This window comes from Chlamydotis macqueenii, chromosome 16, assembly GCF_036417535.1.
Source record: "Chlamydotis macqueenii isolate bChlMac1 chromosome 16, bChlMac1.mat, whole genome shotgun sequence".
NCBI lineage: Eukaryota > Metazoa > Chordata > Aves > Otidiformes > Otididae > Chlamydotis > Chlamydotis macqueenii.
In genome coordinates, this window is record NC_141571.1 from 11,189,254 (window position 1) to 11,213,799 (window position 24,546).

General features: G+C 39.7%; 1 protein-coding gene across 1 annotated transcript; it reads left to right on the plus strand.

The window, feature by feature from the left end:
- Positions 1 to 2,456: 2,456 nt before the first annotated feature.
- CIMIP1 (ciliary microtubule inner protein 1) lies at positions 2,457 to 7,510 on the plus strand. The gene is made up of 4 exons (XM_086760779.1): positions 2,457 to 2,518; positions 3,716 to 3,797; positions 4,859 to 4,957; positions 7,355 to 7,510. The coding sequence occupies exons 1-4, from the start codon at positions 2,457 to 2,459 to the stop codon at positions 7,508 to 7,510; spliced, it is 399 nt and encodes a 132-aa protein (XP_086616905.1).
- Positions 7,511 to 24,546: the final 17,036 nt, after the last annotated feature.

The window sequence follows — 24,546 nt, forward strand, 5'->3', positions numbered from 1 at the left end:
ACAGGGTCTGTAAAAAAAAAAAAAAAAAAAGACAAAAAAAAAAAAGACTGAAACTATTTCCCTGCGGTAGGGTGATGCCTTATGCAGGTGAAAAGGTATCTGAAACTTAAGATACTAATCTGCAACTCTCAAGTTATGTACAGATTGTAAATTCTTGAAGAACAGTTACGATTTCTCAAAGAATGGCCACTTGGTCAACAGCAGCACTACTGAGCACTTGAATAACTGGATAATTCCTAATTGCATTAGCATTAGGATTTTGGCATTTATGGCCACATTCAGGTCAGCATTTACCCATCTTAAAAGATGTAAATGTTGCTTGGAGGCACCAAGTATTCAGACTTGATGCTATTTAAACATGTATCCTAAGTGATGTAGTATCCGCTTCAACATTTGTCATGTGATGACAAACAGTGCTGTACGTAGCTACAAGATCCAGACTTTCAGCAAATGACTTTTGAATCTCAATGGACCTGTATCCCTAAGTCATTCAGTATTGTTATTACCTCATTAAAATCCTATTTCACTTATTTTCCTCATAGTGCAAGTGTACTAATATTGTCCTGTGCTCTTAAGAGTCTAATAAGACCTAAAACTAACTACTCATTTACTGCATTGCCTCATCTGAAAAATAATTCAGTTAACTACAAAAAGAGAAAGACTGAACATTATAAATGTTAGTATAAGAAGTTGCTTTCTCTCTTAACAAGTGCTACTGCAGTTTAAATCCTGACACATAGTAAAGTATGAATTTGACTATTTTCATTAACAAACTACTTTTTTTTTTTTCACAGAAAGCATCAAGGCTGGAATAAGAGGGCTCCTGAGATAAATGTGACTAAGCAGCAGGAGTTAATTAAGTAGGACAATGAGTAAGCATTTATGGGTGTGACAGGAGACCCAGCTGATTTAATTGCTAGCTTAATTATCAATTAGAGAATCAAGAAATGGCATGTAAGTGAAATATGCTATTTGTTGATAGTTTAATGATTTTTAGAGGCCCAGAAGAGCAGTATTAATTGCTATTTTAGGACTACAGGAGGTTTTTTTCTCTTCTTACTCAAATAGAGGTTCTTAGTACTTCTAAAATGACTAATAAATGTATATACAGTCCTCTCATACTCAAATATTTAAGGCTTTTAGATCCTTTGCTCTATAAAAAAAAAATAACAAGCTAGCAATTAAGCATTCAAACACAGTACCTATAAACCACTCAGCTTAGGTCAAAACCTTTCTGCATTTATTTTATAATAAGCATAATAACTGTCCAACGGTGTGAAAAAGTCACATTAAGTATTTACAGTGTGTTTGCACAAGCCAGTTTCCAGCCGAAAAGAAAGGGGTCAGGGAACTATTTAAACCCATGAGGGCAAAAAGCCAGTTGGCCATGTTCATTGTTGAAATGTTTTATAAAGCAATTGCAAGAAAATAAAATTACTAAAAAATTGATGGAGAGCCAAAAATATTAATATACTGGAATACAGTGAACTTTTTACAAGCTGTAAATATTTTTGGGGTTCTTACATATAACCCATAAAGTATGTTGAGGTCTTTCTCAGAACTTCTAATATTAGCATGTAGTTCATAAAGTAAAACTTCTACCAGAAAAAGGAATCAGAAAGACACTGTATGTTACAAGAGCAATATTATTTCCCACTACAGTTACCAAAAGATAATTTTGATGTATATCAAGAGGACCTAGAAATTGGAGATAGCAGATTAAAAACCTAGGAAACAGAAGCAAACACCCATAGCACAAACAGTCTGAGCTTTGGGCACACTAACAAGCTGATTCTTATCAGAAAAAAAAAACCAACCAACCAAACAAACAAACCAGTATATTTCAACCATTTTTCCTGTCTATTACAATTTAAAATACTGCAAGGTTTTAGCTGTTGAAAAACTCCCTTGTCCAGGTTTAAAAAAAGACTCTTAACAACTCAGCATCCAGAAAGGTGTCCAACTATCTGTTTTCCACTAAGGGGAGCCTGGCTAATCACCAAATTACAGGGTTTAGACAACACCTCTTCTGGAACATGGCTGACTCCTCAAGCAAGGTAACAGCTTTTCATCAGCTTAATCCAAACATGTTTTGTTTCTGAGTAACATTTAAAAAAAAACCACTCAGAGACACTCCCACAAAATTACTGACATCAATTACTATTCCCCTGGTTTCCTGAGAGACCTAAAGCAAACACAGAACGGGCATTTTTAGCCTTTCACCTGAGAGACGTGGCTATGGCACCCCTCCAGGAGGGCCACCGGCCGAAGTGGGGGAACAACAGACGGACAGAGACGCGAAGGTGCCGCCCCCCGGACCGCCGTGGCCGCAGGGACCGCGCCATAGCGCCAGCCCTCAGAGCACGCGCACCGGCCCTTCCCGCCCTTTTGTGCCGCCGCCAGCACGAGCACCGCCTCTGCTGCGGTTGCGCAGCAACGGCCAGGCCGGCAGGGACATGGCTGACCCGCGCACCGACCGGGCAGAGCCGTGCAACTTCGTAGCGCGGGATGATTGCTGGTAACGGCCCCGAGCCGCCTCTATCGCTGCTCTCCGGCCGCCCCCTTCCCCTCCCGCCCAAAGCAGCCTCCTCCAGCAGCTCTGTGCCTACTCTCTGGCGAGCAGAGGCTGAAGGAATCTATTTAGATGTTCACTTCACGTATGTTTGTAAAGTGCGTGTGCTCGTTCTGTTGGAGCGGGTCCAGAGGAGGCCACGAAGATGATCAGCGGGCTGGAGCAGCTCTCCTATGAGCACAGGCGGAGAGAGCTGGGGCTGTTCAGCCTGGAGAAGAGGAGGCTCCAGGGAGACCTTGCAGCGGTCTTCCAGTACCTAAAGGGGGCTACAGGAAAGATGAGGATAAACTTTTTAGTAGGGTCTGATGTGACAGGACAAGGCGTAATGGTTTTAAACTAAAAGAGGGTAAATTCAGACTAGATACAAGGCAGAAATTTTTTACACTGAGGGTTGTGAAACACTGTCCCAGGTTGCCCAGAGAGGCGGTGGATGCCCCATCCCAACATTCAAGGCCAGGCTGGCCGGGGCTGTGAGCAACCTGATCTGGTTGGAGATGTCCCTGCTCCTTGCAGGGGAGATGAAACTGGATGGCCTTGAAAGGTCCCTTCCAACCCAAACTGTTCTATGATTCAGAAGCCTGCCATCTGGAAAAAGCCCAGGGTTTTTAGTACCTGCAAGTGGCATAGCCCTCAGTTGGACAGGCACAGCAGCAAGTGCCAGACGCGAAGCAGCCAGCGCTGCCCGCATGCTCAGTGTTTGCATCTGTCTCCTGCTGGGTGTGAGGAACAGGGTGTAGGGCCAGGGCAGGGCGGGGGACAGAGGGTCATTTCATCAGACAATAGTAATGTAAGTATGAAAGGACATTGCTCCTTACTTTTCAAGTCTTTCAAAAAATGTATCGTAGCAAATTTGACCTCCTCCAATTCCTAACATAAAAATAATTTACAAGGAAGTGCATTCACACCTACTGTTTCATTTCCAACCTATGGAAAATATTTCCCCTTACTTCTGAGTCAGACAATTGTTAACTCATACATAAACTTGCTGTTTTGAGGTAAAGGTCTAAAGATTCATGCTAAAGTGCTGTGTTTTGTGACAGTAGTAGTTGAGTTTGCATGTTTGTTTTTTTAATGAAAACTTTCAAAGTAATCTTAAATATTTCTAAAACTTTCAAAGTAATCTTGAATATTTCTTTGTTTCAGGAAAAAATACATTGAAAATGAACTAAAAGCTGCAATAAGATGGTCTCACAAATGGGGATTCTTGAAAACACCTCTTGAGGAGGTAAAATTGAATGGCATATAAGCAACACATGAAAATTACTTGTACACAAATTTATCTGGACAGGAAATTAGGAGAGCACAGAAGACTAGAAAAGTAATAACTATGCTTTACTAAGCTAGGTTCCGAGGTAACAAGTGCACTACTTTTAAGATGGGTTCAAAATCTCAATTGTCCTCTGAATAAAATACATCAAGTGGTAATTTATATGCTATGCATATTCTGATATATTTCTCTTGAGAAACATAACTCCCAATAGTGTTAACAAGTACTAGATGCACACTGACAGGAAAATATTTCCCCTTTGTCTATCCATATGGTAGTTTAAAAATGTAGGGGGAAAGGTCCAAACTAATTAAATTTTCAGTGGAGGAATTTGCAACAAATGAAAATATTTGGAGAGATGTCTATCCTCAGTGATGTTTAGATATTAGAATATAGTAGCACATAATGTTACATTTGGAATCACAGTATTTTGTTGCGAAAGAACAATATTGATACACCCCCTGAATAGTTATAAATGTACTTTCCATGGGTCTGTTCTAGGATTTTTTGAAAATTCCTGTAGGCATCCATGTTAGCACCTCAGAAAACTTTGGTCCTCTAGGCTTCAATGTCCATAACTATGGTCTGTCATACCTACACATGTGCACTATGTACATTTGCACAGTACTAATAGATCTACAGCTGAAAGGTTTATAAACTATGCATTGTTGCTATTGGTGAACATTTGTATTTAGCATTTATTAATTTTTGGTTTGTGGTCATATACGATATATTTAGCATATATTTCTATCCCTTTTTGGACGAGTGATGTAGTTAAGGGAGTTGGAATCACTCAGCAATATTTAGCCTTTCATCTGAAATTCAGAGTTACATCACTTTCTGAAACCAAAAAATACATTACACTGATTTCCAAAGCACTACAATATGTAGTCCTGGTTTAGATGGAAAGAAAAGGGAGTTCAGATGCAACGCTGAGGGGAGTGGTGTAGATATCAGATATTATAGCATATTTCAAAAGATAAAGAGTCCCATTTTTAATGTTGATGTTTTGGTTTTAGTTGATTCAAGATGAAAAGAAAGAAGATAAAAAGCCCAAGATACAGCTTCCAGAACATCTGCAGGTTCGACCTGTGACACCTGTGGAAAAACACATTAAGGTTAGAAAATTAGATTTTAAAATTGCAATACAGCAATATCTTTCTTAAGAAACCACACAAGCTCTAAAAAACAGTTGTCTTATAGAGGTGGGCCTTCAACTAAAGGTCAAAGTAAATTTTATTTGCAACTCAAGCAATGCTTTGAAAGCATTCATTTAATACAAGGAATTGCCCTTTGGATATAGTTAGTTCACAGAGCTTTCACTGTACATAGTCATCTTTCTGGAACGCACCTCCCTCGTGCACTCCTCTGTGACATCCAGGAACAGAGCAGTCAGCTGTATAGCTTAGCACAGAAGAGTGCTCACAGAGCAGTTTCTGACTGCTGACCATTCATTGCTCAAGTATACATGTCTGTCTTCAAGGCTTATCATAACCCTAACTCTCAATTTTAACTATTGGTTAAGATGCAGTCATTTTTCTAGCTTTATTTCAAACTGTCTTCTTTTTGGCAATGCCACTGTCCTCTTTAGTGGCAGAAATTAGTAAGAAGCCAGTTCTAATGAGCCAATTCATAACTATTTGATTTTCTATTATATGATTTATATTCACATATTCAGAGTTCAAATGTTGTCAAACAGCTGGAAATGAGAGTGGAATGTGACTGATGGTTTGATTTATAAATACACAGTGTCAGAACCACCAATGAATAGGATAACTGTACAGGCACCTAAATCAGTGACATTGGGAGAGGAACATATTCGTAAAAGGGGAAGCAGAATATGCTAACAAAAAGGAAGGTTAGTCCACTTACAGAAGATTAAGCAAACAAAAGAGATTGGAAATTCCTACTTGCTGAACTAGCTTTCTTCCAAAGGATTCCAAGGGTGGGGAGATACAATGAGGAAGTAGTAAAAGCTTTTACTGAGATTAAATTGAAACAAAAAATTAAGAGCTAGTGCTGAGCGTGGCAGAGAAATGAAATGGCAGCATTTCTACCATTAGTGCTACTTGCTCTTTGGTTTTGTCTCAAGCCTCCAATTTCAGTCAAGTTTACCTTTGCTTCAGCACAGTGAGAGTGTGTATCTGTTAACAAATCACGCAGACAGTAGCATGTGTAGCCTGGTGCGCCTGGTGCATACTGAAACAGGCAGCATAATTTCAATTTCACCTCAGAATCTTTATTTGGTAAGGAAGATAAGGTTTAGCTGTGATTTAGGTCACCCTTTACATATTCAGAGTGAAGTTTTTTGAGCCCTTATTCAGAACTATGTGTCTTTCTGCACATTTGCCTTCAGTCACTGTATCTGTTCTTCTCTGTAGGTTAGATTAATAATTGCTTCTTCATAGTCCCTTCCCCCGGATTATAAATGGGACATCATTTCCTTCATTATCCTGCTCAGTGGGTGGCACTTTTGGCCACAAAAATTATCTTTTCAGAGGAACTGCTCCACCTAAATATCATAAACATTTTCTAATCTTGGCCAAAGAACAAAGTGAAGCAACTCTGGCAAGAGAACTGAAACATTGTTCTCTTGCTGTGTATTTCTCTACTAAGTCCCCAGATGCTAAAATGATATAACGTGCCCAATTGAGATGATTCAGCCAAAGTAAGCACAGCAGTCAGTGAACAGAGACTGTTGGCTTTTGTTTTGTTTCCTTTTTAGCTAGATTAGTTGCAGATTAACTTGATGCTTACCCATCTTTTAAAGTAGAAAGAAGGTGGAACGAATAAGTAGTTCTTGATGCAAAAGCCAGCTTGGTCAGTAATATCTTTAGCATTTGGCCACAAAACTATTATTCCGTAGCTGCATTGCTGCCAAATACATTACAGCAAGTATAAAATGCAAGTATTTCTCCTGTTTAGAGAATTTAACTACTTTTAAAGATTTTTACTATTATTATTGTTATTCTTAAGGAAAAAAAAAAGCTAAAGCTGAAGATAAAATTCTTCTAATAATGTAAAGCCAGTAAAGCCCTTAGAAAAGTATTGAGCAAAATTTTTTCTTAAAAAGTATGATAACATACACTACTAAACAACAACTTTACTTTTTTATTTCCTGTTATACGTATCAATTTGGGCACCAAAAGACTTTTTTTTCTTTTTTTAAGAAGGGTGGTAAATGAAAGTTAGTTACTTCATCAGAATGTGGCCATTTTATTTCTCTCTTTCCTTGTGCCTTGCTATAGAATGGGACCTAAATTATTCTAATGACTTTTAAAAATATTAAGTATCCTATATTATAAATCAAACGTGCATGCAACTGGGCTATCTTTCAAAGTTCTTATTACCTTCCATTTATGTCGGTGTGTGTTCAGGATATTAATTCAGCAGATTGCATTTAAACCCACTATGTTTTATAAGTTCTCATTTCCATCCACACTACAGCACAAAAGAGGATGCTACATGACAAAAACCTTTTAATCATTGAATTCTACATGTTACTTTTATTCTAGGTGATGCCATCTCCTCCAGTACCTAAGACTACCCAGGGATTTATTGGCTGGAGATCAGCTGTTCCAGGGTTGGAACTTGAACGTGGTGTTCAAATCCAAAGCTCCAAAGGTTCCTTTTGGAAGGATCTGAAGTGGCCATGTGAGCCCTCTGACTGACATCAAGAAATAACAGTGAGGCACATAGATCCATTTGCATCCCTAAGTTAACATTCTGTAGTGGACTGTTGGACTGTTAAATGTTTATGCTTTAAAAACAATTTATGTAAACATCCACAATCATTTTGCTAAAGTGCAAACATTCTAATGTAGCATTTTACTTGTTATTGATTTTTTGAAATCTGTGGCATCCAAGCTGTTAACACTGTTTCAGGCTTACTTAGAAGTAACAATGAATAAACTCATATGAAGATCACAGAGCAGGTACTACTTTTACTAGCATTAGTAAGACTACGATTTTAAAATATTTATTGGAAGTATTTAAAAAACTTATTTTGTAATGATAGAGCACATTTTTATAATTATTTCTCCATGAAAGCCTCCATTCAGACTCCGTTTCACAGCAGCTTTTTCAAACATAAATACAGACTGCCATGTTCCTGAGAATCCTACCCTGCTGCTCATTCCCAGTTCATCAATTACCAGTATTGGAATATGTGTTTAGAATTAGTTTTCAATCAGCACTCTGAACTGGCCCACTATTCAGTTGCTCAAGTGCCTGTGCTAGCACAAATTCATCTCTTTTGTACAGAAAGAGAATGAGAAGAGGCAAAGAAGAGTAGCAGTCCTGACTTAAATTGGCTCAAGCTGCCTTGGAACTGCATCCTTGCTTTTGGAAAGAAGCTTTCCTCGTTAAAAAACAAACCACAACAAACAAGCAAACAAAAATACCTGCAGAAAATATAATTATCAGGCTTCATCATAGTGTGTCCACTGCAGTCTGAAAATAACAGGCAAATCATAACTATAGTTAAGTCGTAATTATTAAATGCACTGCTTTTGCATTGTGTGTACTTTACAGGTAGTTTGTGTAGTTACACACGTAAGTAACTGAGTAGTTCCCAGTGCAGCTGCTTGATTGGTATAAATGAAGTATACAAAGGCCAGTGACACAAAGTCACTTTCAAAAATCAGTTTTGGTATCAGAACAGTTTGTTTTCAATTAGTTGATCAGAATGCAAATGTGTTACAAAGTGTTTATGTTGCTTCAGTTTTGTTTATACCAATATTTATTCCAACCAGGACTGGTGAAAGACTCAGAAACAGTAGGGGATCGCATTGGAAATTACTGCTGTGGCTACCTCAGTGCTATGGAGCTCAGTCTTGTGCTTCATTACCTACCTGAAGACTTCCCAGAACTTCTGGAAACTCAGGAGACTCATTTAGTTGTAGCAACTATTTGCAGGATATAGTTCTAATTGGTTAACGTGCTTAAGCTAGGAGATTGTTTAAACAAATAACAGCCTCCACGAAATCAATACAGGCAGCTTCTTATAACTCCTTATAACTTAAAGAGGAAAGACTTTCCTCTGTAATACTGCTGCAAGATCTCCTTTGTATTCTGCAGCTATCAATATCTACTTCTTGAGTCAGCAGTAAGTCATAGCAGTAGGTCAGGAGCTAGTGTTTCCTCCTTCCCAAGAAATGACTCGCAATGATCAACTATCCCACATCCAGTTCCAAATGCCCACAAAATAATAATATTTTACTTTTTCCATATTCTTTACAAATAACGGAGGAGTGACTCATATCCTTTGAAAAGATTACCCAAGAATGAGAATACATAGCAGAAGTAACTTCAGACGCATTACTTAAAAACCAGAATAAAGAATAACTTGGAATCAAACTCTGGAAATTTTAAGCTAAATTGCAGTTTCGCTACTAAGTATAATGTGCAAGCTGTTCTTTGAACAAGCAAGATAATTGTAAGAACAATATTTTAAATCAGTGTGCTTTCTTGTCATTGCTAGGTTTGTATCTCTATCTTAATCACATGGTTCTTCAGTTTATTTTAAGGTCACATATAGATTCTCTTATTCTTGTCTGATTTATATAAACAGGTATAGTAACAATTAATGTGTAATTTAGTAGCAACAAAATTACATTAATTCAGGCCAAAAGAAAGGGGAGCTCTTTTTAAAAAGACCACTGTTTTTTAAAAAATGTTATTTTAAAGAACCAAAGCTGGCACCTAATAGCCAGTAGATGTTTGTATTAAGTGAAATCCAAATCCATATGAGTCATGGTTTGATTTTTGAAAACCAAAATAAATTATTTATCCAGCATCTACAGTTGGACACTTCTGAATCTTATTCCCAATGTCTGAATATTAACTCTGTACTAACAAGTAAGGGTTTTTAATTATACTTTCCATCATTTAAGGTACCTTTACTTCAGGAGATACCTTGATATAGCCTAATTTGGGATGTGTAAGGAATATTTTCTAAAATTTGAACTCATTCCTCTAGCATAAATCTGTCAGTTGTTAATTGATTTACATATTTGAGGGTTTGATGTTCAAGAATATGTGAAACTATAAACCTGACTATTTCTTTTCCCAACACTTTTAGTTTTAGACTTTATACCTGAAAAAAATTGTGTAGAAGTTGTGGATTTGCAGCTGACAAAGGACTGCGCAGTCAACTGCCCCAAGTGTGAATCCAAAAGGCCGATACAGAATTATTAAATCGCCTTCTAATGTTTCAAACCTGGCATTTAATTTGCGGAAATTAACCTATTTATTGGAGCCAAGTTGGGCACATAAATGTCACTGCACACCATAAAATACCACACTATCTCCAAGGTCAGGACAGTGTTAGTAAACCCAGTGAACACACTGGGGAAATGCTTCAAAAGAAAATTAAATCCTTAAAAAATGCAGAAAAAGTCAAGACAATTTTAATTCTATATAGAAGTCCTAGACCTATGATTGTGTGCAAGTCAGAGCAGAACGTGATGTTTCTAAACATATATAAAAAGTTATGCAGTTTATTTTTAACCAAAAATTGAAAACAAGATGCAAGTGTACTTAGATGTTTTCTATGCTTCAATCTAAATTTCATTTGGTGTAGTCTTTCATAAAGCTTTTGGTGGTCTAAGGTTCACATTAGCAAACTGGTATGCATATCAATTCCTCCTTAGTTGACTAAAATTTTTCAGAAAACTGAAGCCATCTTGTCTTTTGACTGTTGTCTTCAGCTAAACTAGTTCTTGGTAACAGGTTCATTCTGAAGAGGAACTATGGATGATGCTTTCAGAATTGCATATGCAGAAATGTTACTCTATTTGATATACAGTCACCACAGCAAGACATTAAAATAGGTCAGCCATGCACCTTTTGCCACCGTGGATGTGTGTCTGCATATACTTTCCTGAGTGTGAAATAATAGTAGAGGCTTAAATGACAGTTGCATTTAAGTTGAATAACTATGAAATCAGAATTATCTTTCTCACAAGCACTTGCTTTATTAACAACAAAATTGGGTGACAAAAACCTGGTGCGTTTTCCTTCGCAATGTGTTCTTTTTCGTGCTCTTAGAACTGGCACAAAACTGGCACTTGCTATTTATAATTTCATTAATAGAAGATATTTTACCAGGAGCTCAGAGTTGAAAGATTATTATTTATTTAAAATGCATTTTGCATCAGAGAATAAAGATTTTTTTTATTAGATGATAGTGAAATAATGATTCTGAATAAGTAGCACTACTCAAATTGCAGTCACCATACAAGTGTCACTGTACATTTTGAAAGAAGCAAAATGAAAAGCAACTACAGCATGTGCAGAGCCAATTGATCTAGCTACTGTAAAAGGTGGCTGCTTAGAGAATAAATCTGATCTCTGTTCTGCATGAGACATTTCTGCAGTTACATGCTGTGACTACCCTAACGGATACCCACTGCAGTCCTACATCTGTGCAAAAATTACTGTCTCCAGTTCCTGCTGTTGACTACTCTGCCAGCCTGAAGTAACTTTAATTCTGAGATAGTTTGCCTTACAAAACAAAGGAGGTAGATTTTTTTTTTTCCTTTTCAGAGGCCTAAGGCTCCCCATTCACACACTTAATTTCCCCCTTTATTGAAGGATTCTTTGTGGTTTCTTCCACATTCTACAAAGTACCAAAGCGACAAACACTAGCCTAACATAGTCACTGACAACCAGACCAGAAATCGCTACTCCCATGTGAAGCCCAAGCCAGGTCACTTCTTGCATCAGGTTCCTGAATGTGCTGCATTTAGTTCCCCTTCAAACTGCAAGTGTCAGTGTAGCAAAACAGATAAGGCCAACTCACAGACCTTCTTCCTTTCTCCTGTGGTTTTCACATCCCATCAAATTGTTATTTAACCGGCTGAAAGCATGTCAAACCATTTCATAGGACCACAGTGTAATAAATTTGTAAAATGCTACCATGTGCTCTGAAACTGATCAGCTTGTCAGTGAACAAAACATTGCCCCTTCAGTCTGCTCTATCGTACATGGAAAAGACCAGCAGTATTGAGAAATAAATTCAAAAGAAAACCAGAAAACAACACAACACAAATCTGAATCATGTTGCATTAGTGAAACAAAACACTGGAAAGGGTCGCTATTTTTGTTTGGTGACTTGGAGATAATTTTGACCTTAGGGTTTCAGGCTGCTCACACGCATCTCAAGACTTGCTCTGTTACATGGAGAACAGATCAAAGAGATTAAAAGAGTGCTCTTTTCTGTATGCCTCAGTGGTGGATTTATTTCCATACGGGTTTCCAACTGGAAATTCTCTGATATAACCTGAAGAGTACCACAGGGCAGCTTTTCATCTCCGTGCAGGAAGATGTAGTGCTGCCACCTTTGGAGTAAGACACACTTACCAGTCTGAGCACTGGTTTTTACAGGCTCTGATAGAGCATGAAACGTCCAAAAGCATCCCAGGATGGTGGTAAGCCACTGGACATCTAGCACAAGGCTTGCAGAGAAACTGGAGGCTGTGTTCATGAAGAGTCTTCTGAAGCATCTGCGTTTTCCTCTGCACAGTCCGTGAACTGCCATGGCTTCAGATGGCCACCGTGCAGTGCTGTAGCGTATGGACAGATCTCAGCTTTAGGGAGGCAGATCACCAGATGTTCAAAAAAGGATGGGATGGCGTCAGACCATCTGATAAGTATAAAGGTAAACATAGCAGGTGATTTAATTCTTTCTCATTTAAGCAAATGCAGCTGTATTTACTGTAACATGCAAAGTTTTAGCTGGACACATGAGGCAATGTATTCTTCAGAACATCATTATGTCTGATCCCCAGTGCAAGATTTTTCCAGCCTTTAATGCTTTAGTTATTCTTAAATCAGCACATTGATCTCAAAAGTAACATTGCACAGCCTTAGTAAACCTTCTAAAAGTACAAAAAATTCACTGTATGTTTAGCAACAGCACAGGAAATTATAGATCAAAGGCTGGTTGTTACTTCGTGGTGCTTTTTTTTTATTTTTTAAGAGATGAGAGCATATGAAAAGTCTGAGCTTAGAATAAGCGCACTTCATACTCTTTGGAAATGCATAATAGAGGTTACATTTTATGGAAGAGATGTGCTAGGTACTTGTAGTACAATACATTAAAGTATCTTTTTTAGATAGTATCTCTGAGGATAATTACCTGTCATATCTTTTATATCATGTAAGTTTATTACTCCTGACTTGTGTCAGTAACAAAAAGCTCAGGATTTTAATCATAGCTAAGAAAAAGGTAATCATATTTCATGCAAGCATCGTGCATTTCTTTTTTATATTTCAATAAACATTAAGGTCTTAATTTCCTACTAACAAACTAAGAAAACACTGACCAAGGTTCTGCTTCATTTTTCCATAATTTAAAATGATTCATAATAAATAAATGCATTTCAAATACTAGGTTTACGTTTAACAATAATCAGCATAAAGATATTACATAAGCTATAAGCCAGTGCTGCCACTGGCAGAGGGCTGAACTGGAAGATGTTCAAAACCCCTTCCAATTCTACTTTCGTGTGTCTCTGTGAGACCCAGAAGACAGCAGCATCCCAAGGTTCCTCACATATTCCTCAGGCATTTTCAGTGTTGTACCGCAAACCATACTGAAGCATATCTAAAGCCTTATGGCACCCAGACCTCTGAACACTTGGATGCCTATCCAAACTTTAGATTAGACACAGGCAAAAACTAAGTTTACCCAACTGAAGTTGCTGAGGCTTGCTCTGTACCTTAAATCTCTCACCATTCAATGTCCATTGCACACTTACTGCAATAATGAGGCAAGCTACTGTTTCAGGGATTTTCAAGTTTGTATTTATTCATTTAATTGTTTTGGAATAGAAAGAAGGGACTACATCAGTAAACCTGGAGTCCAGGACATGAGTGATAATAACAGAGATGCAGTTTTACCATTTTTATTGTGAGGCAGCTCACTATGTCTCTATTCCAAGCTGTATTGTTTCCTTATTGCGTGATAACCTTATGCATCCTGGTTTAGGTGAGGTGCACGCTGCAGTTACACAGCTATGTTGATATATGGCCAAAATTTTGAAGTGATTAATCAGTACAATGTGTTTTTATTAATGTAAATTACATCTTGTTGTCGCAGGTTGCATATGTTGCCCAAGTTTGATTTGAATTTGGCCCTTTCCTGCATATTTCCCCCCTCCATGCGTTATCTGCTTCACTAAAGAAGTGAAATAAACTAAAGATTCACCAAAGATTGACATAAACCTGAGAACTTCAAAGCACAAAAATAGATGTAACCATGAAGAAATAAAGAAAACAGAAAAAACCTTCATTCCTCCCCCTCACTGTCCTTTTCAGTGCAGTGGCCCCACTGACACCAGCTTTACTGGGTGCAGTTGACCGCAGGATCAGGCTGTGCAGAGACCAGACTGGGATTCAGCGCGGCTGGGCAGGACTCTCGTTAAGCCGTGTTTCTAACAGCTCCAATAACAGCGTTATTTTGAGTTCTAATATAGGCAGTGTAGAAGTGGCCATTTTCTCTCCCTGCTTGCTTGATAAAGGCTCTTTATTTGATCCAGTTTCTGAGTCTGCTTTCCAGAAAGATCATTGTTGTAGAAAACAGCCTTGCACCAAAACGAGACGTGGCAGCCTTCACCCCCCCCACACCCTGCACACACACACTTCTGTCTCTTGCCTTTTCCGAATGATGCCTCCAGGCTGCCGTGTGACACCCGGCTAATCTGTCCTGCTGAGAGTGCCGCACAGCCCTGTGCTCCAGCCTGACCTAAACCTGACAATGCCTTCTCACTTCTCGCAGGCTGAAAACAGCCCCCCCTTCTCCTCCTGAAGTGAGAGACGGTTAATGCTTTTATTCCTCACCGGGGAGCAGGATGAACCCAGCTATGCTAGTGAATCTCCTCTGCTTGCTGACATGCGTCAGACACAACAGTCTCATCCTTAAAAGCTGGAGCAAAAACAAAAACAAAGCAAAAGCCCAAAAAAATCCAGTGAGCTACAGTCCCTGTCTGGAAAAATTACACAGCCATTACTCTCTTATTGCCAGAGCACAGTCATGTCCTTTTTTTAAATGAAAGCTTTCTTGTGCTCCCCATCATGTGTATTACAGCTTCCATGTTAGCATTATACTTGCTTAACGAACAAACCCCACATATTTACAGTCTCGCAGTAGAAGCCAAGATACAGCTCACAGGCTGGAGAGAAAGCAGGGAGGGACAGCGTTTCTCGGTTCACTTGGGCAGAGAGATGTTGTCCCTTGCCTCATTTCCTTCCTGGCTGTAGTCACAGGGAAAGATGGGTGCTCTCTGTGGCAACACATCCTTAGGGCCAACAAAACAGCCCTTCGTGCTTAAGGGAAGGTCCTGAGAAGTCAGGCTGATGATTTTCACTTTTTTTTTTAATGTGAAAAAGCAGATAAATACACACTGTTGCCCTGTAAGCCTATGCCTATGAACGATCCCCATAAGGCCAGGTGACAGCCAGTTTGCAGAGTTTGTGCTATACCTCAGGTTCCAAAAGGTTCCTTTGTTCATCTAGCCTCACCTAAATAAGTGGGTTTTGGATACATGACATAAAATACATCAGCTCTACTATCTGCTAGTGCTGGACTAGCTTGTGAACCTCCCCAGGTTTGTGCTTCTGAGAAACAGTTCTGAATTTAGACTTCAGCTGACTCCCAGATCCATTAATCAAGTTGCCACTTGAGGCAGGATCATATCTGTCCAAAATGCAGAGAACAGATTTACAGTCATATTTAATCACAAATGGTCCTTAAATTAAGCCTAGACAACAGCTGACCCAGGGCCTGCAGAGCCAGAATAGCATAAAAGGCTAGGAAGCCAGTAAGACTAGAGTGCAGGGCAGGATATGCTGCTTTAGGAACGGCCCACAAATGGGTGAAATAAAGAGTTAGAAAATAAGTTCTTTATAATACAATGAGACATCATAAAATATTAAAGCTTATAAGACTGTAATTCCAGCTCAGGTCTCTCACAACACTAATAAAACAAGCAAGCTTCACTTTCTCTCCTCATGACGACAGACTTCTCTATAAAATTACAGCTTTATTAGGCATAATTCAATTTCATCAACTGCTTTTCTTTATTGTCCCTTCTAATTATGCATACATATACTTGTCATTTATTAGAACGTATAAATAATGCCCAAAGAACTGCACAGAAGTACGTACACATTTCCTATGTAAGGAGAATGGAAAAATCCGTCAGGCCAATCCGGAATTTATTTCCTCCTTTGTCCCATTCTGGATTCAGAAACCACCTCTGAATTCTGTCTGAATCTCTCTCTAATTCTTGCAAGGGCATTAATTAGCTGTATTCTGTAATGTATCACAACACCTGTAAATGGTTTTTATTTCTGAAAAGCAAGGCCAGATGCATGAAAGTCTGTGCTTCTGACAGCCTACTGATGACAACCCAGTAACTCCATTTGTTGCTTGGTTCTGGCTCAGAGAGACTAAAATCAGTGATATTTGATATTTCACAGGGATTAATTTTAAACTTCTCTGATCATGATTCAGGACTGCAGTCCAAATTCAGACCTCTAAATGATACACTACAAGATTCTTGCTTTTGCCACAAAGCTACAGAGGGAGGTTGGGCAATAAGGTCTTATCTTTAGACTTCAAAGGCAGTTGTCTGAAATTAGTCAGAATGGATAACCCCTTCGACGCAAGACACCAGGGCTGGACAGGAAAATAGCATATTGAACTTGTTCCTCCTGAGCCCACTGGTACTGGGCTGGCCACTTACCCTTTCCGTCAAGAACATCTGCATAGAACAGAACTTCAGATTTTTTTTTTTTTTTAGCACATATCAAATTATCTATGGAATATAATTAATCTCATCTTTATGTCATACCTGCAGGTGTCAAAATAGGACATAGTCGAGAGGCATTGACATACAGTGAAGAATGTAATGCCTGCAAGTCAGTCTCTCCTCTCCCAAATGAGAGAGACTTGACACGCCACTGTAATGGATGGTTTATTTGTTTGTGGTATTGATTTATTAATTTGTTACATGCTAATCATCAATCAGCATCTGGTGCGCAGACAATACGAGAGGTCAGACAATCAGCCATGCAGTTTCTTACCCACTGGCCTGCCATCTCTTCTCCAGAACTCACAGAGAAGCTCAAATGTGTTAAAACACCAAAGAGGCGGATGAATTGAACAAGCCCAGGAGAGGGATGTTTCCTAAACTCAATGCCAACACTGGTTTGTGCTCGTTGGGTTGAGCCCAGCCATGAAAGCACTCCTAACTAGATAAGGGAGAGCTTGCCTCGTGTCCCTAAGGTCAGAATTTGGCCAAACATATGCAGAACATGTTTGGCTCATTACACATGTGCATATTCAATCCACATTCAGCAGCAAGGGAACAGAAAGACAATTTACGGTAAAGATACTGGAATTGGACTTCAAAGATCAGGATGCAGTTCCATGGACTCCCAGGGTGACTTTGGCTACAACAGTCACTCTCCCCTGCTTCAGTTCCCATCTGTAAAAAGCAAAATAACCATCCCTCATTTTTACTTCATCCATCTTTGCAATTTAGACTCAGAGTTCTTTGCAGTGGTGTCTCTTTCTCAAAATACATCCAGCTCCCAGCACACAATGTCCTCCTCAGAACAGCCTTATGGAAGTATTGTTAAAAAAGGAACCTTATAAAATATCCACTGATGAGATAAGACCACCAGCACAACAACGCAGTGAACAGCTGTAATCTGTGGGAGGATTATTTATCTTCCCCATAAATGCCATCTATTTTTCAAGTCATTCCCTTTCAAAGAACAGTAAACTCAATATCTGCAGACAACTTGCCTTCCACCCAGTACATTTTTCAAAAGCTCCCACTAGTTTGTGACATTAAATAGAAGGTGTCACATCTTACTGACAAATATTAGTACTAGCCTGCTTGATTAACATAATTTGTTTCTTCATTGGACATTTTATTCCAGATGAGCTGCTTTTCATCTGTATTTTCTGGAGGAAAAAATACGCATTCTGACGTGCAATGCTAATGTGCCCTCTGCAATGACCTCTTATCTCTAACTTTTCTTTCTCACCTCTCACTCTCTTCAGTGCACGAAATGAGCTCTAGCAGCAGCTCCTGGTCAAGAGTCTCCTACATTGGATACTCGCCAAGGCTTTTGGGGTGTTTAGCACAGACAAAAGGTCTATTCCTATGACACACACATTTAAATTTAGCACTAAACTGGTGGGAAAAAAAAAAGAGAAAAATATGTAAAATGTCACTTTCTGACAAGCAGAAAATTAGAATTCATTCCCCTGAGAATTAAATGGACTTTTCTGCTTCCAGTCACTAACTATGACAAGGTTAACATTTTTCAGTCTAATGACTAAGGACATTAAGTGTGCATGTGAATAAGAAATAAAATTACTAGAGGGTATTAACTAAGTGTGTGACAACAGCCCAGACTGACAACAGAACTCCAAGGGTGCAGAGTCTAACTAACGCTGACCATTTGCTGTGGAGAACCAATGGATAACAGAAACATGGGGTACAAGTGCATGGAGGTCACCTTTCTTTCACTATTATTATTATTCCGACACAAGCAATCACAGGAAGATGTACATCTCTGGGTGGGGGTAGCGTGCATCTCAAAGTGCATCCAGCATCCCAGGCAGGGACACTGAACTGGACAGCATGTTAATCAGAGGCCACAAAAGGCTGCAGAGACTCAGAAAAGGAAAAATTCTTGCCTTAGCTTCTGTTGTTCCCATTTTTGTTTTCCCTGTAGCTCCTCGCTGCATTCCTCAACTATGGCAAACATAACAGATGCAGCTATGGCTTGTAGACAACAATGGATTTCCATCTAACGCAGCACTGAGCAAGGAGTCAAAGTAAAAGAGAAGTCTATGTATCGCTGATGTGCCCTAGGTATTAAGATACTGGAAATTATCAACTATTGGGAATCTTCCTGGATATAAATGAAATCGGGGCAGTAAAATACAAGACAGGAAGATTATATTTTCAAATATCTATTTTGTTTTGGGAAAAATAAGTGTAAAAATTATGTTTTTTTAAACAGGGGTGGTTAATATGTTGTCTGACAGAATGAAGAAAGCTGTGAGGACATCAACAGTCTTCAGTGCAGAGAACCATCCTTTTATTATTTCTGCCTTTGATTCGGTTTCAAAAGTTACTTGGCCACAATTGAAAAAAATCTAAAGCTTACAATTTAGGGGATAAAACAAACATTTAACAAATGAAAATAGAACTAACAATAAAGAACGAAAACCAGAAGAAAACAAGTACTTTCAAAAAACCATGCAATCTACCCACTGGAAAGATTCACCAATTTCTCTTTGCCTTACTGTGGCCCAGCAGGATGCTCATTAGGCCAAAACAATACTTTTTCATTTTTCTACTCTAAAGTCAGTGCTATGGCCTGTTAGGCAGCTCAGTTCATGTTTCCTGTAACATCAAAAGCTGGATTCTCCTCTATCCATCTGCAACTAGCAGACACGCATCTTGGAGCCCCTGAAGGATTTTTGTCTCATCAAACCCGCATGAAAGGATTCCTGCGTGTTTTCACACCAGCAGACAAAGCCTGACTCTGTCCCTCTAATTCATGCTGCCATGGCTATATTCCCTCCATCCTCCTCTTCATTTTACTTGGTTTCCTCCCAGGCAGAGGTATTCTGAGATCTTCAATGAGAAAGATCATTTTAAACCCAGCTGTTATTTACAAGCCAGTCCACGGACCGACAACGCTGAACAGGAATCTCTGTAGCAGGACCAGCCATTTCCCAGCCACGCAGTGAGCGCAGCTGTGGAGCTGAGCTCTGTAAGAAGAGCAGCATCAGGACAGCTTTTCACCTTAGAGGAGACTTCCCCCAGTGCTGCGTGTGCCCCTTTCGCCATGCTCTGATCTGCATTCCACGCTGTTCTCGCTCCAACTGGAGTCTGATTACGTTTGGTCCCTGGCCTCATTACCTCACACTTCCCTACAATAAACTGCATAAGCCACTTATCTGCCTGTAATCCTGATAAATCCAAATCATTTTGGATGAGTTTGTTTTGTTCCTCTGTCCCCCACCCTCCTGCCCCTCCAACTTCCTCAGCCTTATTTTAAGTCATCAGCATATTTAAGGCACTTGTGAAATTACATTCTGCTCGAGGTCACTGCACTGAATTTAATTCTCCCCCTGCTCCCCGTACAGCCCATCAATGCTTTAACTCCCATCTGATTTATTTATACTGTTTATTATCAGAGACCAATTCAATCAATACAAGCTGGAATTCAAACACACACATTTGAATGACGCATACAAACACTCATCAAGAGATAAGACAACTGCTATAGTCCAGAACATTCCTGTAAACAATGGCCAGCTTGTAGGTAAGGAGGCTCATAGCGATTAATTTTTATACCTTGACTTCTGCTTGACCCCAGTAATTGTTTGGTTACTGGAAAATGAAGGAATTGAACTAGCATCACAAATTCCACGGAAGAGGCTTGGAGAAGGAATCTCTGCATTTCTTATCCCGAGCCAGTAGGAATATATTTTAAGATGGGCTTTCTGAGCTGACAGTTCCTTTATTAGCTTCTGTACACGCAGGAATCCTAGCAAAACACCATCAAACCATACCAGACAGTCAGGTCAACCAAATGCTGCAAACAGAACAGCATATGGAGAACTGGAACTTGAAGGAAAACCAAAGCATTAGCCTCAATTGCAGCCTAGGTTAGGCATTAAACCAACCTAAACGGGATGCTGGAAGCATCCTGGAAAATGAATAGCTTTTGGCTTCCCTCTGCAAACCGCTATCCTTTCTAAATTTTAATGGTCAGCATGATCCTCAGACATGGTTCACAACCAACTTCTGGTTGTCTTTGAACACAGTTGGTGGTTACAACTCAAGGAACACTGTAAATTCAAAAAATGAAGGCAGAGGAAGCACACATACATGATAAGCAGAGAGACTACACATACTGGACTGGAGCCTTCAAGGATTTAAGGCACAAAGATTGATTAATCAGAAAATTTCAGTGGGGTGCATGAAGTTTGGGGAAGAGGAGTGCACATCGCTCTGTATAAAAATATTTTGTGTCTGCTTAGTTAACTTGAATGCCAACAGGAGTTTATCATGCCAAGTAAAATACAAAATGGGACATCAGTGTCTACCATCATCAGCTGGGGGCCTAGAAAGCAGATCTCTGCGTAGCTGTCACCTTCGTAGCTACAATCCCCAGCTGATCTGCAGTTATTTCCATTTCTCTGTCCTTTACTACCCTCCTTATTGCTCTTCCCTCTGCACCCTCTCCCTAGCATAGATCCTTTGCAACCATCTTCTATCAGCAATCACCCTCTCTTCTGAAAAAAAATTGTTTCTGTTTTTCCTTACGGATAGAAGGTCTCCTGTCACACCAGAGCTGCGCTGGTTCATAGCATATAGCGGCATGGCCTAGGGCGTCATGGCCTCACTGAACTCCTCCTAACTCTGACAGTGTCAAACTTCACCTTTGCATCTTCTCTGGCCTGTAGTTACATCAGTCCAGGGGTCTCTCCGAGATTCTGGTTTAATATTTCACCGTTTATGCACAGAGAATATTTTGGCTTCTCTATCAATACTATTTCTGCTTGGTAACTCCCAGTTTGAATGCTGATTGTTTTGCATAAAATTAACTAAATTGCAGCCCTTCTGTTTCATTGGTACTTTTTGTCTGCTTCCTTCATGAACAATGTTGGGGAGATTGCAAGCTGACTACAATTCTCTTTCCTAAGCAAGAGAAAAACAACATCTAAGAGCCCAATCAGTACAAGTTTCCTGACGTCTGTGGAGTTTTATAAGCTATATTGTACTCCAGCATTTAACGATTTCTGTTCATTTGATTCATTTTAAGAAATGAATGTAATGATTGCCAATGTTCTGCACTACCATTGTCTATTGATAAATATGGAACAGGTATAACAACAAGATTGCTTTTTTCTGTTTAAAAATTCACTGAGCTAACAAGTTATTTGTGCAATGCCAAAGTAACGACAGGTCTTTGCTCTTGAGTTTCAATATTGAATTTCCATAGAAAGGTCTGCTGTAGGCTGTATTTCACAAGTAAGACAAGATCAACAGTGATGTTAGGCTTCCAGGAGTGCTGATAAAACACGTGAGCATGAAACTCTACTCAGGTGTTGCCTGAGTCTGGAGAGGCTCATATCCCCAAAGATATGGAAGTTCCATCAATAAGTGGCACATTTAAAAACAAATTATCTCTCTGTCTTCATTGGAAGGAACTTTAATACCAAAGAAGTTTCAAGGCTATGAACTGGGAGCAGAGGGAGAGGCTTGTCTGCCGCCTAAAGCCAGGCACAGCTCTCGGTCCCGTGGGTGGGATCCACACGTTACACAGGGAGACGCATCACGCACCTGGTGACCTGGGGATATGGAGCAGCAGGATGCCTGGAAACTAATGCTGCAACATCGGCTCTGCTGTGCTTCTACCCCTTTATGGACAGAACCGTTCACCACTAGGCATGTCCTCGTAGCACCTCACCTTTGGCAACAGCACCAAGCCTTTCTCTCCTGCAGCATCCGTACGGGAGGAGCTCAGAGGGACAAAGTAAACATCAGCAAGTTCGGGGTGTAACTCAGGTGAAATCAGAAAAATTTCTAGAAAAAGGGGAAGTGTTTGGGGAACATTGCACTAATGTTTGTAAGTATGAAAGGTGACAGTTCAGAGACACCCAAGGCTTCTCCCTGGCTACAGTGACTATTTCTAAATAGCAGCAGTCACTGTTTCAGGCTTGCCAAGCCGCAGCTTTCCCAAGGCTCTGGGCAAAGAGCAGTCATCACGATGGCTGTGAGCAACACTGGGCGTCTGCCCAGGCAAGGAGCGGGGGGGAGCTGATAACGATAAGAAAATGTGATGAATTATTCCTGTGCTTGTCATCTTTATTTAAGTTACTGCCTTTTGCATCCAGGAGAACCACAGTCCTTCCAAAAGAGTTGCTTTGGATTTCTTAATATTAGAAGACAGTTGTGATGTTTGTCCTGCCCTGGGCATAATTAGACTCAAGGCATTTTTAGTACATTTTCCTCTCCATCATGATCTCCCCGTTTCTTTATCTGAGGAACCCAAAGTTCATTAACAAGTCCTCGCTAAAGTCTTGAGGAGACTGATCCTTCCCTGTGCTGTGGCACAGAGCAGAGAAAGTAATGGCTGCAATGCAAAATGCCCAAATCTTTGCTTGCCTGTTTACTTCCTTTCTTTGGAGGGGCTGTTATTACAGCCTCCCTTCTAGAAACAGACACTTGCACACCAGTGCAGTAGAGAAACAACGTTTGCAGGGACTCTTGATACCATATAGGAAAGAAATCAAGTTCTCAAGATTGTATATGAAGCAGTGGCAGAGCTGAGCATGGATTTCAAGAATCCAGAGCCTCAGCCTCTTTAACAGCCACATTTCTGTCTGAACTCTCGGTCTGCTGTCTCCCTGATGGTTACTTCTGGTGCAAACTACAGCATAGCTGGTTAAGGCAAGCAAGAGTATCTGCTTTGTCTACATCAGATTTTTATTCTTTAGAATAGAAATTTTAAGCAACAAATGCAATGTTGCAGCAAATAAAATCAGCATCCAACAATGCTGCCACGCAGCTGAACAGTTTGCCAGGCTGTTACCTCACACAAGAGCATTCCTAAAGGCGCACACAATTGGTTCGGACACTTTGCCCCACACCTCCCTAACAAGAGCTGCAAAATGTATTCTGATTTCTGATCTTATTATCCCAGCAGTTTCCTTCAGTGTAAACAGCTTATTTACCTCCCTGGCATTTATCGTCTTAGATAAAGAGCAGTATTATCATTACATGGTCCTTTCTGTCGGCTGTGCCCCACTCGCCTGGCCCTCTCAGGAAGAGGAACTCTTTCCTTTCCCCTGGTTAACTCTTCTAGCTTGAATTCACCATTCTCAGCAAGCAGAACAGCACACACTCTCCCAGGGCTTGTCTCAGCTAGACATAACTCTTTCCTAGTTTGCCCCTACACAGTTCTGGATTGGTGCACACCACTCCATTTCCCAGCTGCAACACATTGGTGACTTCCCTTCTGTTCTTCCCAAAGGATTAGTCTCCAGCTTCCAGCAAAGAATACTTTATATTTGTTGCTAACTACATAATCATATAGTACATAATTTCCTGCCATCCTTGTCCTGAGGTCACCCAGTTCCCTCCAGATGACATTCACTGTTCTTTCCCAGAGCTATGCAGCATGCTGCATAACGTCTAAAAGCAACTACAAATCCTCTCTCCATTTCTAGAAGCTTGGGCACAGATTAGACAGTCTAGACAGACAATAGGAAGAAAGAATAAAGGATTTCTAAGGACTTTTCTGTATAATCCTGCTTGCAATATTCAACTGCTCAGCAAAATGCCAGAAGCACTGTCTTTTTATATCTTGTCTACTGATCGCTCTGATAAAATTTGTGATCCTCTCATTCTCCTAAGCAGTTATTAAATAACAAAATATTTAAGTCACATAGAATTAATAATTAGCATAAAACCTGTTCAAGTAAACTTTGTTTAAATGATACCATGAAAGTGTTCCTCTCAAAAGGAAGGAATTCTGTAGTCATCTGTTCAGACTGATGTTGGCATGTGTAAGCATTGCTATGTGTCCTCCGGAATCACAGTAACTGGCTTCAGTAGTATTTCCTGTAGCTTGGAGTTCTGGACCTTGGTTTATT